The sequence below is a fragment of the Ruditapes philippinarum genome, unplaced genomic scaffold, assembly GCF_026571515.1.
Source record: "Ruditapes philippinarum isolate M1 unplaced genomic scaffold, ASM2657151v2 ctg13309_1_1_1_1, whole genome shotgun sequence".
NCBI classification, from domain to species: Eukaryota; Metazoa; Mollusca; class Bivalvia; order Venerida; family Veneridae; genus Ruditapes; species Ruditapes philippinarum.
In genome coordinates, this window is record NW_026867271.1 from 1 (window position 1) to 16,474 (window position 16,474).

The window sequence follows — 16,474 nt, forward strand, 5'->3', positions numbered from 1 at the left end:
ACAATGTAAGACATGGCTTGAAAGTTGGTTCTATCTTTCAATCATGCTTAAAGCAAACTATAAAGCACTGTTGAACAAATTTATTTAGAAAATTGAATGAGTTAAGCTCTGAGCATGTAAAATGCCTCGAGAAAACAAGAGTGTATGCTAAATGTTTTATTTAATCGAAAATTTATGTGACTAAATTAGGAGACTTAATTCAGTACCAATACTTTTTCATATTTTTATTTTTGTTGTTGTTGGGTTGTAAGTCACAACACTACACCCATCCATCTTACCGGTGAGGCAAGCCATCCAGTGGCCCCCTCACATTTATTTTAGTCTTAGACAAGCATTGGAGGAGAATTTATACTTTTGTAAGATAGCTAATCACAAAAAGAATTTAAAGCTCTCTATGGGATTCAATAGCTGGTAGAGACAAGTTTTAATTTCTAAAATCTTATAAATCAGAAGAATTTTATTTCATTTTAGACTTTGACAATAAAAAAAATCTGCCATTCCGTTCTTTATAAATATTGACAGCAGGATAACAAGTGGAAAATTCTACTTTGAATTCTATCTATATGACCATCACTTACTTTCTTAGCTGGACTTGATTCATTTCCATTCTCATTGGTCCGCTTGATTGCTTTTGTTGGAGAATTTTGTTCCTTTTTTGGCGAAAAGTATTTGGCTATTCCAACAGTCCCACCAGGTGTTGAAGACTCGCCAGGTGTAGATGACACCGATGTACTTTTGGATTTCACAGGAGTTGCATTGCTGTTTGCTGGATGAAATTTTAAAATATCTAAATAAAATTCTATATTATTTAATTTTAATTGGGTAGGATTATAGGACATATTCAAGAATATTTAAGATATATTGGAAGGAAACAGCCAGTGTTATGACTTTCTTTAAATTGGTAGTAAGTCACTCAGCTAAAAGAAACTTTCCAACTTTACCTTATTTCATATTGACAAATCATTACATTATTAAAATGGTAAAAACATTAAAATACTTCACATCAATAAAGCAATGCCACATTTTCTATTAACAAATCATTTCCACATTTTCTATTGATAAATCATTACCACATTTTTTTTTGATAAATTATTACTACATTTTCTATTGATAAATAATTTCCACATTTTCTATTTACAAATCATTACCACATTTTCTATTGATCAATCATTACCACACTTTCTATTGATCAATCATTACCACATTTTCTATTGATCAATCATTACCACATTTTCTATTGACAAATGATTACCACATTTTCTAATGACAAATCATTATCACCACATTTTCTATTGACAAATCATTACCACTACATTTTCTATTGACAAATCACTACCACATTTTCTTTACACAAATTAATCACACGCATACATTTTAACATGGTTAAACCACAAACACATGAACAAAAGCTTCAGACAACCAAACATTTGTATCAACATCTTACCATCACTGTCATCATTTACATCTGTATCACTGCCGCTGGAAGATTTGCCTTTCTTAGCCGGAGATTTGCCGGGCCCTTTACCCTTCTTGGTTCCTGGGATAACGATGTCTGATGTGTCTTTTGACTTCTTGAACAAATCCTAAAATACAAAGGTAAGAACATTAATCCACTGACTACTACAAATTATAACATATACATTTATGTTAACAATTCATGGGCATATAAATTAATAATGGAGAACAAGATTTCCTTCATATGAATGACAATGCCATGCCCTCCCAAGGGGCCTTGACCTTGGTAAACTTGACCTTTGCCCCTGTAGCCAGTTGGTATGGCAGGTAGATTGTTCATCACAGTACATGCACTAGTCAAGTCAGAATGTTGTTGGTGTATTCTACATTGTCTCAAGGTGGTAAAAATATTTCCCTTTTTAAAGAAAAAAATCAAGCTATGAAGCCGACACAATTTGTGACATCCAAACTAAACAGGACATTTGAAATAAAAGTTAGCCTCTATGTGTGAGGTGACATAAATATATATACAAATTGTACATATTATGAGTAATGAGAAAATCTAATACTGTATCATATTCAATTATCATCATACCTTTAGTCTTGGTAAATCAGTGGCTTCCTTCCATGATTTATCATCTCTAACCTTCGTTACACGAGGAAATCTTATAGATATACCATCTGCTGTATGAACCTGATAAATATATAATAATTTACATATTACATGAGGAAATCTTATACCATCTGCTGTATGAACCTGATAAATATATAATAATTTACATATTACATGAGGAAATCTTATACCATCTGCTGTATGAACCTGATAAATATATAATAATTTACATATTACATGAGGAAATCTTATATCATCTGTTTTATGAACCTGGTTAATATAAATAATTCATATATGGTTTACAGGAAAATGTAATAAATATACTATATGCTGTATGAACTTAGTCAGTATAGAAAAAATTTATGTATCATGCACAAGGAAAACTTGGATATATCAGGAACTTGTTGATTTTGTAAATGAAATAACAAAATTCTGGTTTCATATAGCACTTCTATGATTAGTTATTTTTCACGCATTGAGTGATATTTGCAATAAGTACTTGACAATGCTACAAGATTACAGCAAGTACTGTTCAAATGTATCAGTTTGATACTGAAATCCCTAAGATTTACAATGGATGCTTCTATATTAGTAGCAGGACTATTCCATTATAGGAAATTCAGAAGGGAAAGGGTTAAGACCATGATACACAACAGAAATGATAAACATTTAATAATAAACCATCATACCTCTGCTTTACTAAATTCCGCTCCTGAAATCTCCCAGACTGGTGCACTTTTTGGGTCTGCTGACACAAAATCTGGTATCATATTCTTCTTCACATTAAGCCAGTCTGGGACCTTGCTAGAATTCTTGCTGATTTTCACCATCTTGAGCTCTTTTTGCAGTTTTTCTAAAGTGGCATCGTCAAACCCATTCCCTACTTTGGTCACAGTACACCATTGGTCAGTGTTTGGGTCATATGACCCCATTAGAAATACAGACATCATCCCACCTATAGAAATAGAGAGAACTCATGTAAAAGACACAGTGCCAGTGGCTTTCTTTACAATTCAATTTTAGGGACTAATATATGTAGCAACAGTTTCTGCAAATGATGCTTTGATCAAAAACTATTTGCATAATAATTTTTTGTTATCTTTAAGCATACAATTTTACATACTTGCAGAAATTTTAAATACTATCATGAGGGGCTGATAGGGCGCACTTAACTTTTGATAATTTCATTTTAATATTGAAATCCCTAAAACTTTGCATAGACTATTCCTTATTTAAAGCAGGGAAATTCCAGCTGATTTAGGGTTAATTCATATGCTCTTTATCCATCTATTCTAAAACAATGAAGAAACCTGAAGATATGTAATACTAATACTACAAGTACAAAGATATTACAAATGTTACCTTTATTGCCAGTTCCATAGAACGCTCCAAGAACAACTAAATCTGCTGAGTCAGCCATCTGTCCTTCATTTAAATAATCCTTCTTTATCTTCAACCAATGACGCTTTCCAGGTTCATAAATACTCTGTTGAAATGATTTATATTAAAAATTCAACATCAGGTTCTTTTGATTTATATGCTGGATTAAACCAAACATAAGAAAATCTAGCTTTGTTTTTTGGTTTTTTTTTTTTAACACAAATGTACCTGTACCATATTTGTTCACAAATAACAAAGTGAAATCACCTAACTTGTGAAAATTTCATGCTGAAGCTCAAAGGTCATTTAGGGTTCAAGGTTACAGTTCAAAATATCAAAATATATCTTTATTATATCATTATTATCATCGAAATAAGAAGCTTAGCTTAAAAGAATGAAGCCTGTCTAAAATTATAGTTGTCCACACACAGATAGACAGACAACAGATAAAACAAAAATGCAAAAACATCATTTGTAATAATCATTCTACTCACATTGACATCTTTAAGTACAAGACCTTCCAGACCTTCCTGAAACACCCGTGTCATCATATCGGTGAGATCATCTTCCTCCTATAACAACAATGAATTAAAACAAGTTGGTCTACAATAGAATATTTTCCTTAAACAAGGATATCTTCTGATCCATGCTTATTTTCATGAAAATTTTGAAAATGTATTTAAAAGTTCAATCTTGTGAAATGATATTTAATTACACAATGCAAACAGCACTAAATTACCAAAAGAGGTCAAAATATGCAAAAATAGCCCTTAATGTGTTAGTCAAGCAGTAGAAATATGGTGATAAATACTGCAAATCAGGCAATAGCCTCATATGGCATATTATTAATCATTATTTTATTTTTTTTACTTTTCTTAAAACCTTAGTACATTTTTCTAAAGTTTTTTCTTGATGCCCCACTTTCGTTAAAGTTCATTTCTTGGAACCGAATGAATAAATTTATAAATACAATCTTGGTTAACTTACAGTAATATGTTTCATTTCAGAAAACAAAATTCTGTTTGGTATTTCAATCATCTCCTTCTGAAGAATTTTTCTCCTTTCTTTAATTGGTCTGAAAATCAAAATGCTCCAGAAATAATTTCTCCTTAGATACATGTACATATACTTGTTTTAAGGGTGTAATTGTGCCTTCTAAATCATTAAAAGTCATAGCAAAGCTTAAAGTTTGGAAGAATACTTTTTTGTACATTTTGGATAAAGCATGAGACACATGCATGAAGCAATAGCTAATAGTAAAACTACTAAAAGAACAGTTTAACATTTAGTTTAATTATGTTTTCTAATATAAATCAAGTGCATTAACCTTTACTGGCCTAAATATCTTAAATGGACTTGTTCATATTTCAAAATGGACGAAATCATTTATAATTAATAGAGACAATTTAAAAATAGGTACTGAGTAGCAGATCTTGGACTGTTACTATACTAGTACATGAAAGATTTCTTTATTAAAACTTTGACCAGATATGACCTTAAGTATATGAAAACGACTGTAAATTTGTTCTTGAATCTTTTATAGAAAACTTTGTTTGTAAAACCTTTACAACACTTTAGGTAAATTCTTTATAACAAGCCACATACAGGCTGCTATATGACCAAGTTTGAACTGACAATGGAAATCAGTGCTTTTTCTTTAAATAATGTCATGTGAAAAATTACCTATCCATAATATTTTCTCCATTCAGATGAAGGCAGTCAAATATGAATAAACAAACATTGGCTTCTTTAAACTGTTCTTTCTACAAGAAAAAAATCATAAACGCACCAGTGTTCTGGATAATCAGATTTATATATACGCTAAACAAATATTATACAATTGAAGCATAGTTACTCTAAATGCAAGATCAGACAGGACTAAAATCACGTTTTTTTAAAACAATACCTTCTAATCATAAAATAAGAATAATCAATTTTTTAATATCTTATATCATCAGGAAAGAAACAAGAGCTGTCAGTAAGACAACACGCTCAACTATGACCAGTGTTTGTCAGTTAGAAAAGGGGCATAACTCTGTAAGAGGTAACTCACAGTAATGGGACCTGTGCCCATCATGTTTGATAATCATAAAGAACAAGGTTCAAGCCATTCATCTCAGTAGCTTTGGTTGCAAAAACTTAACCAAAGTGTTATGCCTACGTTGTCATCGGCACAAGAATGAGGAAAATAAAACTCTGATTTAGGATCTTACTACCCATTCTGCCTAGAAGACAATACTTTAACCCATAACCTATTGGAGCAAAAGGCAATTAACCATCGCCACAACCATAAAGCCTGGCAGCCTGCATATCTGTACAGTTTTACCAGGCTCAATACTACTTGTATCTTAAGTATTGTATTTCTATGTTGAAATCCCTTCCTTTTCAAATGGACTATTCCATATTCAAAGCAGGGCAAATCCATTTCAAAATTTCAGCAGGTTATACATTTAATCCTGATAATTATGAAAATTCAACATGACTTACTTTATGTTTACCAAGGGTGCCAAATGGTAGAGGTATCCCAGTTTTTGTGTCGATAAGAAGTACTTCAGCATCAAGTATAAGATCATCCCCAGATGGAAACGCTTTAGGAATAAATTCTTTAAAATGTGAAACCTGAAAAAAATAATTTAAAATATGAAATTTGCATAAGAAAGACCTTATCTTATTTTCAAAATGCAATGAACAAAGTCAAATCTCTGACAGGTAACAGTCAGTAAATTTCACAAACTATTTTCTAATATTCTAATAGACAAAAGAATCAAACTATGTTATATCTGTACAATAATCGTCAGTCTTTTCAAATTTCAAAGTTGGGACCTTATCATTCATTGCATTATCTAGGAGAAAAGAAAATAATTATGAATACACAATCTGATATTAACATACAACATTTTTTTTCAAAATACTCTAAAAGCTTTACTTTTGCACCATTTAACCCTGTCTGCATTAAACTTGTCAGAAAATCTTTTTTTTGTTTTGAAATGCATTTTTTACACGAAGACCTTTCCTACAAGTATAATCAAATCTTGAAAAGTTGAACAATAAAATTTTTATGCCTTAGAATGATAATAAATGTCATATGTTGCAGTTTGAAAGTCTTATTACTGCCCACATGCATGTAACTGAGGGACAGATATTCTGATGCAAGCCACAAGCATGTGTCAGATATTTTTCTTGCATATTTTACCATATTTGGAATGGTTTACCTCGACAGATTTATTTGTCATGGATATTAATAACCCATTGATATTTTAATATAGTAGGATATGAGTTTACAACTTCTCAAAATGATAAATAACATCACACTTGGAAATATGATTAAAGGCCCATTATGCCTCAGAAATGCTATCACTTTATTTCACAAAAACTTTAAATGTTTGATATCTTATTAGTTTCAAAAAAATACTCATTTGCCATATACATGAACTATGCTTTGTTGGCAATTGGTATTATTATAGTAAATAAATTATAGTATTTTGTATTGAAGTCAAAATACTACTTTGTTCACATTTTGCTACCTTTACTTGCTACCTTTGAAGGATTTTTTAGGTACAATAGGCTGATGTACAGAATAAAGAATATATCACCTTATGTGGTAGTACAGGTTTAAGACTTCTACTGAAGTACTGAAAGTCAGATCCTTTCTTGTGAAGCTGTACCCTCTCTCCATCATACTTTATCTCTGCATAGAAACCATTGGGACATTTCTTCATAGCCTGGCCCACTGATCTACATGCCTCTGCCTGAATAGTCAGTCAAGATGCATATAAATACTAAACACAACTTTCAATATCCCTTAAATATTAATTATATACCGCGGCTAAGCAATTGATTTATTCTGCAAAGATTTGAATTTTTTGAAGTGTCCAAAGTTTGTGTATTTGTCACATTCTAAACACAAAAAGTAGAAGCAATTATCATAGTATTGCAAGTAATATGAAATTCTCCTACTGAAATTTTTTTTCGTTTTCTTCAAATGAAATAATTCTTCTTTATCATAAACTTCTTTTAATGATGTCTGACATTGTTACATGGCTGTATTAATACAATTGTTTGCACTTTAACCCTCGCCTAGCATTTTAAGTTATATAAGTTTACAACTACTGTCTCATATAACCTGTCTGACATCTTTATAACCAGTAATAAATCTAGAAATATCAACATACCAGCATGGGTAATACTGGAGTCATTAATGAAGCTCTCACTGACAATTTCTTGCCTAGACCGGGTTTTTCACCATTTCCTTTGTTCTCAATGACCCTCTCCACCACATCACGAAGGTCACGTGAAGCCTGGAATGCTGCATACGCATTTGGGTCAAGGGCATCTAGTCTAAAAATAGAAATAACCTCAAATGTTACAAGCTTGTTCAGAATCTCCATTTGGTTTTAGCATTTTTTTATCCACAATAAAGCAGTGAGTAAGTTGTCTATTTAAAGCAATTGTGAGCCAGATTGATTTAGATTTCTAAGTATCTAAGCATATATTATTATTATTGTTATAAATGAAATAATAAATACATTTTATCAATGTACGTAAATAAACACTATCTTAACACCTACTTAAATCAAAGCTGCAACAGTAATTTTCTCTTTATCAAAATTTTGCCCATATCCAATTAAAAATAGATGTACAATCAAACCAGTGATTAAAGGCCATCCACATGATAGGAGGGTGATGGTCTTAAAAGACAAGTGGTCTTTATTTGAAAGTAATTTTATTCTATTTAATCAATGAAGGGTTGTTGAAAAGTGGTTTTTACCGGGTATTCACATGGTGATTTGTGTATGGAGGTGGTCTTTAACATTGGTTTGAGTGTAGTTTAATATAAAATTTCACATAATTTTTTGTCTACAACCAACTTTGTCTATGTCTTACGAACTGTTAAGTTATCATTTTTAAAACAGATAACAGAAATTTAATTCATATAGCCTGAAGGCAACTTGTTCATAGCATTAAATCTTACAGCCAAACCTATCTTCATAATTACACTCTGTTTACGACCTGGAAGAGAGTTTTCAGGTGACCACTTACAACTGGTCAAATATCAAAGTACATTTTTAAAAGTGTTTGTTACTTAACAAGATATTTTAAATATGGTTTACATTCAGAAGTGGTTTAAGCACATTTTTAGTCGTATATTATATTTTAAAAACATACATGTGTTTGGCCCCTGCATTTATTCTGAGATCATGCTTAATCAGTCGAATCACCATCTTCAAATCATTTCCAGTACATCTGTAACCAGAACAGAACAAATGACATCAATTAACACATGGATTTGAAATAAGAAAAGTACATTTTTGTTAGTAATAAAAATTTTTAACAAAATTGCTAAGATATGCATCAGACTTGATTTTTTAAATCATGTATGATCTAATAAATGTTTAAATAATACAACACAAACAACACAAAGAATATATTTAAAGTAACTTGGTTACAATAACCAAGGGTGTCACGTTTAACCATTCAAACAGGTTTGTTAGGTTTTAGCCAAAAAAAATAGTGAAAAAGTTCAATAAACGGTAACTGAGGTTAGTATTGGACCAAAAGTCAAAGACGTTTAAGAATGATTTTATATTCAAGTATAACCTTTGTTTAACTATGACCAGGTATGACATTTTGTTTTTACATGGGGGCCAAGTTAAAATTTTCAAGCATCTTTAAAACTAGTTTCAATTCACAGCTGTGTACCTTTGAGCAATTTTGGTCAATATTTTCTCCTGGTCATCTTCCTTTGTCACCTTTGTCAAGTCCTCTAGAAAACTGTTCACCTGATAGAAAAGAAATGAAATAATATAACATTTACTATACACATTACTTACATTACAAGGATCCTTGCTTTATAATATAAAAGTCTTACCCTAAACTGTGTTAACAATTTTAGATTAAAGAGCTTTCAAGGTAAGTCATATATGTCAGTGCAGTCTAATTCTAATATTTTCACAACAAAGCTTCCTCTAATATAACTATGTCTATATATACACAGTTTCAGAAGTCAAAAAATGAGAAAAATCCATTACAAAAACATTGCATCATACAGGTTCAATTTATGGTCAAATGACTTGGAATATCAATGTAAAATAAGCAAACATACCTCTTGTATTGTAAGAGCACATTTTTTCTGTGGAGGAAGGACTTTACTCTGCTCAAAGAAAACCTTCACAGTCTCTGCCACATCTCCTTGGTCTAAATCCTCCAACATTGCTTTCTGATTTGTTTGGAATACCTTCAAAAGAATGCATTGCTTGACATTATCCCTACAAGTGGTAGAAACTATTATGACTACCCTATGCCACAGGTATAGTGTAAAGCCAGAATGGCACATCTGGCTGTGCAGTCTGACCAGGCCCTATACTGTTGGCTGCAAAATGGCCAGTTCTTAATTAATCTACAGCATTTGTATTCCCAATGACAGATTGAAAATTGCTATGTCTTTCAATAGACAGTTACAATTCACAATAGAAATAGTCTATTTTTATAAATTTGGCAGATTAAGTGTGAAGAATTGAACATATGGTACCATGCTCTTTTGGTATGGTATTTTGAATTGTGCAAAATTATTACTCCAACCAATGCAAATATTATTCAAAGCAAAAAAAAATATAAAATTTGACAATGAAATTTGTTGAAACATCAGTCTCACACCATACAGGAATGAACAAATTTGTCAGTTTTAAAATCGACAATTTCAGTTCAATGGGGAATTTATTTTAAATGTTGGGTAAAATAAGCAATTCTGCCACTAGGAATGGGTCTGGTAATCTGACTTGTGATGATACTAGGGAAAGACATGATTACTTAATAAATTAATAGAATCCTTCCCATTTACAAGGCACTGAGTCCCAAGATGTGAAATCTAGTTACACAGACAATTGACAGTGGCAATCCCAAATACTTAAATTGGTAAAAGAAAACTAAATAAGCTCTGTGATATATTCAGTGTTAATGTTTCACATTAATGACTTACCTGACTATACAGCTTGACTAGCTGTTTATTGTTCAAGTTATACACACTTTTCACTACACCAGGTAACAGTAGTTTCAATAAAAGATATAGGTTGCCCTCATAACCATCTGAAAAGTACAGTACTTACTAGTTGTTTTTGTTGTTTTTTCTTTCATATCATTACAAGATATTTGGTCTAAATTTTGTATTGTATTACTTATTCTACAGACAATGCTGCATATGTTAGGAAAGAAATTTAAGTCAATTTACTTTGCATAACATGTACATTAACCCTGACCATCTTTAATATCTCTTGTTCAATCTGGACAAAACCATTCATAATTTTTAGAGACATTTTTAAAATATATACAGTGCAGACTATGACCAGATTGCTCTTGCCCAATGTGCAATTGCTACTGCAACTGGTAGGCTAAGAAATCCTTATTCTGCATGCTCTACACTTGGTCTAAGACTTAACATTTTCAGATAAAAGTCTGATAAATTGATAATTACTAGGATGGTTAACCAACAAAGCTAAACCTAAAAGTCTTTTAATTTTATCTTTCTGGTGTAGTTGAGTGCCTTTAAAGACATGGGTTGTTGCAAAAATATTTAAATGTTGAGAACTTACCACCACTTGACCCTTTTGTGATAAATTTTTTTACAATAGCTGTTTTTCCTGTGTAACTGTTTTCTTCGGCAATGTCGGCACAAAGGCGCCGGAACTCTCTAAATGAGTCATCTTTTCCACCTGATGTGCTTACCGGACCAGAACCATTGCTTGCTCCTGCAGATTCTATAAAAAAAAGAATTTGTAATAAATGTTTTTTTATTCTTTAAACCTGTAGCACATAACTATAGTAATGGTAGACTTTCTGTTGTTGTTTTTTTTAAGATGAAAAATGGTATATGACAAGTTCACAAACAATTGTCCTAAAAATCAGCTTTAAAATACAAAATATAAATCTAGGTTTAATGCTTTAAAAAATGTTAAAAAGATTAATTTTCATGCCATGCAGAATGTAGATAGTTTCAAACATTTCTGAGTGTGTTTTTTTTTTTCTCCAAGTTAACCAATTATTTTACCTGATGAGGAGCCAGGTTTTGGTTCCTGTTTTATTGGTGTGCTGCTGGTTTCTGGCTTCGGTTTTGCTGGTGTAGCTTTCTTTGGTGTTTTCTTTTTCCCTGGGGTACTAGTTCTAGCCTGAAAATCTGAAAATAAAGAAATTTGAACTTATTAAGTTTACAGAAATTAGAGATTCTCATGAAAGGCTCATTTTTTGTGTGATTTGGGAGTAAAATTCAATTCTAAAAATCACAAACTTATACCAGGACATAAAAAAATAAGTTTTCCTGAGATATTTTAAGATTTCAGCATATAAGATTTGAATAAATGATAATCTGAGAATGTTGTAATACAATGTGCACTCTATCTCTAACCTGATCATCATTGAAAAGTATGAGATTTAAATATACAAAACATATGTTTGTTTACCTGTTGAATCAAACAGATAAGCTTACTAACCAAAATCTATACCTTAGTTTAAACAAATTATAAATATTTCAACTCAATTGTGTGTAACTCTTTATCTACTGGAACTGTGAAGGATTAGCCTTTGCCACCAGCAAAGATTGACGCCAGCCTGCACATTATTGCAATATGACCAGGCTCTACCCTGTTGACTAACAAATTTTGAACTTTCATCTTGATTATCCCCTAAAACAATAATGGACAGTTCCAAAATGGAAGCTGGACAAGTCCATTCAAGAATTCAGTAGGTTAAGGGTTGAAATTTGATGCTGCCAGTTAACTTGAACCACTTGCTAGTCACTTTGCTGGAAGCTACCAGTTTCCAGTTTCCTATGATGAGATACCTTAAATTTTGTCTTTTGATTATTGTATTCCATAAACTTTGAATTATTTAATGGCTCCCAATTCAACGGAGGGAAAATACACTTATCAAATTCAGCAGGTTAAAGGTTAAATTTAGCCGAAAATGAAATATAAGTCACAAACATTCCACAAAACTTTACATGAATTAAAATACCTTTGCTCAAGTTGGGAAAAGAGACCATTATATAATATTACAAATATTCCTTTTTTTTTCTATCAAAATTTGGAGCTATTTACCCTTAACCTGCTGGAAGAAAAAGTGATCAGTCTTTGTCACCAGTATAGAGCTAGGCAGCTCAATTATTGTTTTTTGATATTACAATCCCATGAACTTGAAATGGACTGTTTCAAATTCAAAGCCGGACAGATCCATTATAGAAATATATCAGGTCAAGGGTTAACAATAATAAGTATTAAAAAAAGAAAAAATTATAGAATTGGATATGGTAGAAAGTTACGACATACCTTTGATCAGTTTAAGAATGGCATCTTTATCAGCCTGTTCTAAATCGGAAAATCCTTCTAAATCATCGGGATCCTCGATCTTCTTTGTTGTAGCTCGTGCACGTACAAATTGCTCAAACACGCAATCAGGATGAAACCATTGTTTCATGTCCCCGGCATCCTTAAATGTAATCACAACTTCATAAATGCATCTTAGAGATACATCCTTAAATGTAATTACAATTTCATTACTTGTACAAGCAAAAAGTCTAAAAAAATGTGTTTTTTTATGATTTATACACAATAAATGATTAAGTAATGGTTGCACAAACTGACCATCCTAATACATCCAATTCTAAGAACTAAGCATTCTTGTGTGCTTAGCTGTTAATTGTAATACATTCTAGACCTGGAATTTAGACGGTAATTTGCTTAGAAAAACAAAATCAAATTTGCTCTGATTTGGATTATAAACACAATGCAATAATTTTCCCAAAATTGCCCACACAATTTCAACACAATCTGTTAAACCTGATTTTACATGGTCAGTAAAATTGGAAACCTAGTTTTAAACATATTATTTAAAGAAATACATATGTCCCATTATGTGGGATCTAATAATCATTTCAAAGTAAAATTATAAACCTACCTCGGAGAATGGATTTGAGACAAGTTTTGCTATTCTCAGGGCTCCTTTATCAATCTTCTGTTTACATTTTTTACAACTTGACGTCCCTAATTTGGCATAACCAGTCAAATATCTATTTTCTGCCATTTTGTAGTTATGTGTGTCAAGCAATCCTGGAAATGATGTGAATACTGGATTTGGTGTCAATAAAATTCTTACACAGTCTGTTTGCCAAATGTCAAGTATGTCAGCGTTTGATATATCTTTTCGAAGTTTTAAAGTTTGGCTTAAATCTCCAAGACTTGTTGAAGATTGCGCCAAACAATGACCGTTTACATATCTAGATGTAACAATATATCCTCTGTAAGGCTGTATTAAACTCAAAGTTAAGATATTTGACGAGTACTTTGTAAGTCTTGGACAGATGTGTTTGTAAATAAAACAAGTGGTAGAAAGAGAGCTGTATACTATCCTGCTGATGCTCATTAAACAGTTAAAAGACACTGTTATTGCCTGGAAAAAAAACTTAACATTCATTAATCATACATGAGCGTCAGATTGTGTAAGTCAATCAAATAATTTGTTTACAATGCTTAGAGTTGTACTATATGTTTGAACCTCAAGGGAAGGAATAAAACCATTCATTTCAAATGAAAAATGCATATACATGTATATCAAGAAATACTTTTAAGAACGTCTTTTAAACTCTAAACAAATTATTCAAAAAGTTATTTAACCAATAATGCCCGTTTCTTTCAAAATAGGTTTTGCATTTAATATTAAAGCTATGATCTCAGAGACATATGCAATGTTTCAAGTGAATACTTTTATTTTAATTCAGAAAAAAAACAAAAAAACATAATAAATATCAAAATTAAATCTATGCCAAAGGAGATAACTAGGTCAGCCAAAGTCTTATTTGAGTAGCCATGCTTAATATGCTCAAAAATGTATCCTAAGGTGAGAAGTCCAAAATATTAGACGTTGCTGAACATATTGCTATATTATTAAAACAGAGCTCCAGAAAAGTTTTCAACAGTATTAACTTGGTAATACCCAACCATATCAAAATTAATCGGGTATTTCAAATTTTCAACTGAGTAGTAAAACAATTTTACCCAATGTGTCAAACTTAAATTGGTTTTAAAATTAATACCTGGGAAGAATTTTGATTACTGTCTTTTACAAATTAACAAATCACACATTTGTGGGTTTTTTTTCTCACAGATCTAAAAAAATCCTATGTGTTGATCTATTAGTTAATTTGTCTCCACTAGTGATGGAAATCGGATGAAATTTGTCCCAATCGATCATCGGTTCAATCGGATGGGACATAATCGAATTTGTGGGTTTTTTTCTCACAGATCTAAAAAAATCCTATGTGTTGATCTATTAGTTAATTTGTCTCCACTGACATGTTTGTTGTTTGTTACAAAAGCAAAAGACATGAGTAACTTCTTCCTGAGATTTATTTTTGCGTCAAAATCTCTTGGTTTTTTTTTTAATGATTAGGCTTTAGCCTTATACATGTACATATATGACTTTTTTATTCATACCTACATTTATACTGTAAACTGTCAAACAATAGATTATGATGAGGACTAATCGCTGCATTAACTTTATATGTAACAAAAATTGCATTAAAAATGAAATGGTGAGTAAATAGTAGTGAGGGGTCTATGCAACTAGCCACTTCCTTTGAGAAATTTAAATACAATGCTGCTTTGCCAATGCCGTATGAAGTAAATTTATTCCAAAGCAACATCACATTTATACGGCTGCTAAAAGCAGAAGATCCTCCGAACTAGCTTTTAAAAAATAAAGAATTGTTTGGGTTGAAGAGGCGAAATGTAGCTGGCCATACTTTTTGTCTATATCTCTACCTTTGTACTATCCAACCTCTTCTAACTTTCTATCATTTCTTGTATATTTCTTTTTCTTGACCTAGCACCACCCGTCGCGTCATAATCAAGTGTGATTGCGCCGACGTACAATGTAGATAGATGTAGAAATATGCTTACATAGCACTTTTTTATTTTTCAAGGTTGCAAATTTAATGTGATATGTTCATTATTTATTTCCAGTATAAATAACTATGGAACATCGTTATAACTTAAATCCTGCTGATTAATAGAAAGCGATTAAAAGTGGTTTTGATACAGCCTCACATCAATTAACGTGGCCACGAGCTTTTGTATAAACAGATAAACAAAACCGGTGGCCAAAATCGAGAGTAGAAAACTAAATTTTAACGGCAGTAATACGTGACACATATTGCAAATTGTTATTTCCATTAACAATCAACTTTTGGTATTGATTTCACAAAAGCAAATTGTCAGTGAATAAATTATTACCAAATACTTTACCTGTAGATGAAATCTATTTCATCAATACTGTTGTTGTTGTTGTTTATCTTTGTTTGAAACGGAAGATCAGGGCAAATACACTGCCTCAAACTAACTCGTAAACGTTGTCGTCTTCATCACTATGATTTTAATTGGCCTATTCCGCCCGTCTTCGGATAATGACTATCGTGAGAAGAAGTCGAGGTATTTCGATTGTAAATTATTCAATATTGATTTTAAAATGTCTTGATATTTTCCCTGGTAGAATATAAAACAGAGAAGAAGTAGTATTTTGTATATGATACCTAAAAGTAACGAAAGTGATTTTTAGTATCCTTATTTATAAATGATGATATTAAAATTGATTCAGATCTACGTGTACTGGCATATGACATCCGACAGCTTAAGGCAGATGTCTTTTACAGTGGTAGCCCAGAGCGGGGATCATCTTTTACATTAGTTCTACCTTCCTTTTAAACACTGGCATCCACATGGCAATTGTTCGATATGGAAGGGCATTTTCTCCATGAACTAAATCTAGATCCGTTTTTATTTCAGACGCGAATTTACTTAATAACCCACGAATTTTGCATGGAGCCCTACTCACAACTCATCTCAGCTCAATCTGATAAAAATCAGGTCCTTAATAACGCTCAGTTAAATAGATCTAAACTTTAATCAGATTGCAACTCAGCCACAATTACTATCAATGTGGAAAAAAACATGTATTTAAATGACCTGCTAAAATTTTATGCGCGTG

At 31.6% G+C, this 16,474-nt stretch overlaps 1 protein-coding gene across 1 annotated transcript; it reads right to left on the reverse strand.

Annotated features, from left to right (window-relative positions):
- Window positions 1–578: 578 nt before the first annotated feature.
- Window positions 579–15,867, reverse strand: LOC132735476 (DNA ligase 3-like; the record flags this gene model as incomplete). The annotated part of the gene is made up of 20 exons (XM_060722429.1): window positions 15,736–15,867; window positions 13,391–13,542; window positions 12,763–12,922; window positions 11,490–11,615; window positions 11,035–11,199; window positions 10,425–10,531; window positions 9,552–9,683; window positions 9,149–9,228; window positions 8,615–8,692; window positions 7,621–7,786; window positions 7,042–7,197; window positions 5,936–6,067; window positions 5,132–5,211; window positions 4,436–4,523; window positions 3,943–4,020; window positions 3,431–3,554; window positions 2,758–3,023; window positions 2,051–2,149; window positions 1,445–1,583; window positions 579–766 (listed from the first exon to the last, which is right to left on the reverse strand). Coding segments are annotated over exons 2-20 (2,490 nt in total), but the record flags the coding sequence as incomplete, so codon positions are not given.
- Window positions 15,868–16,474: the final 607 nt, after the last annotated feature.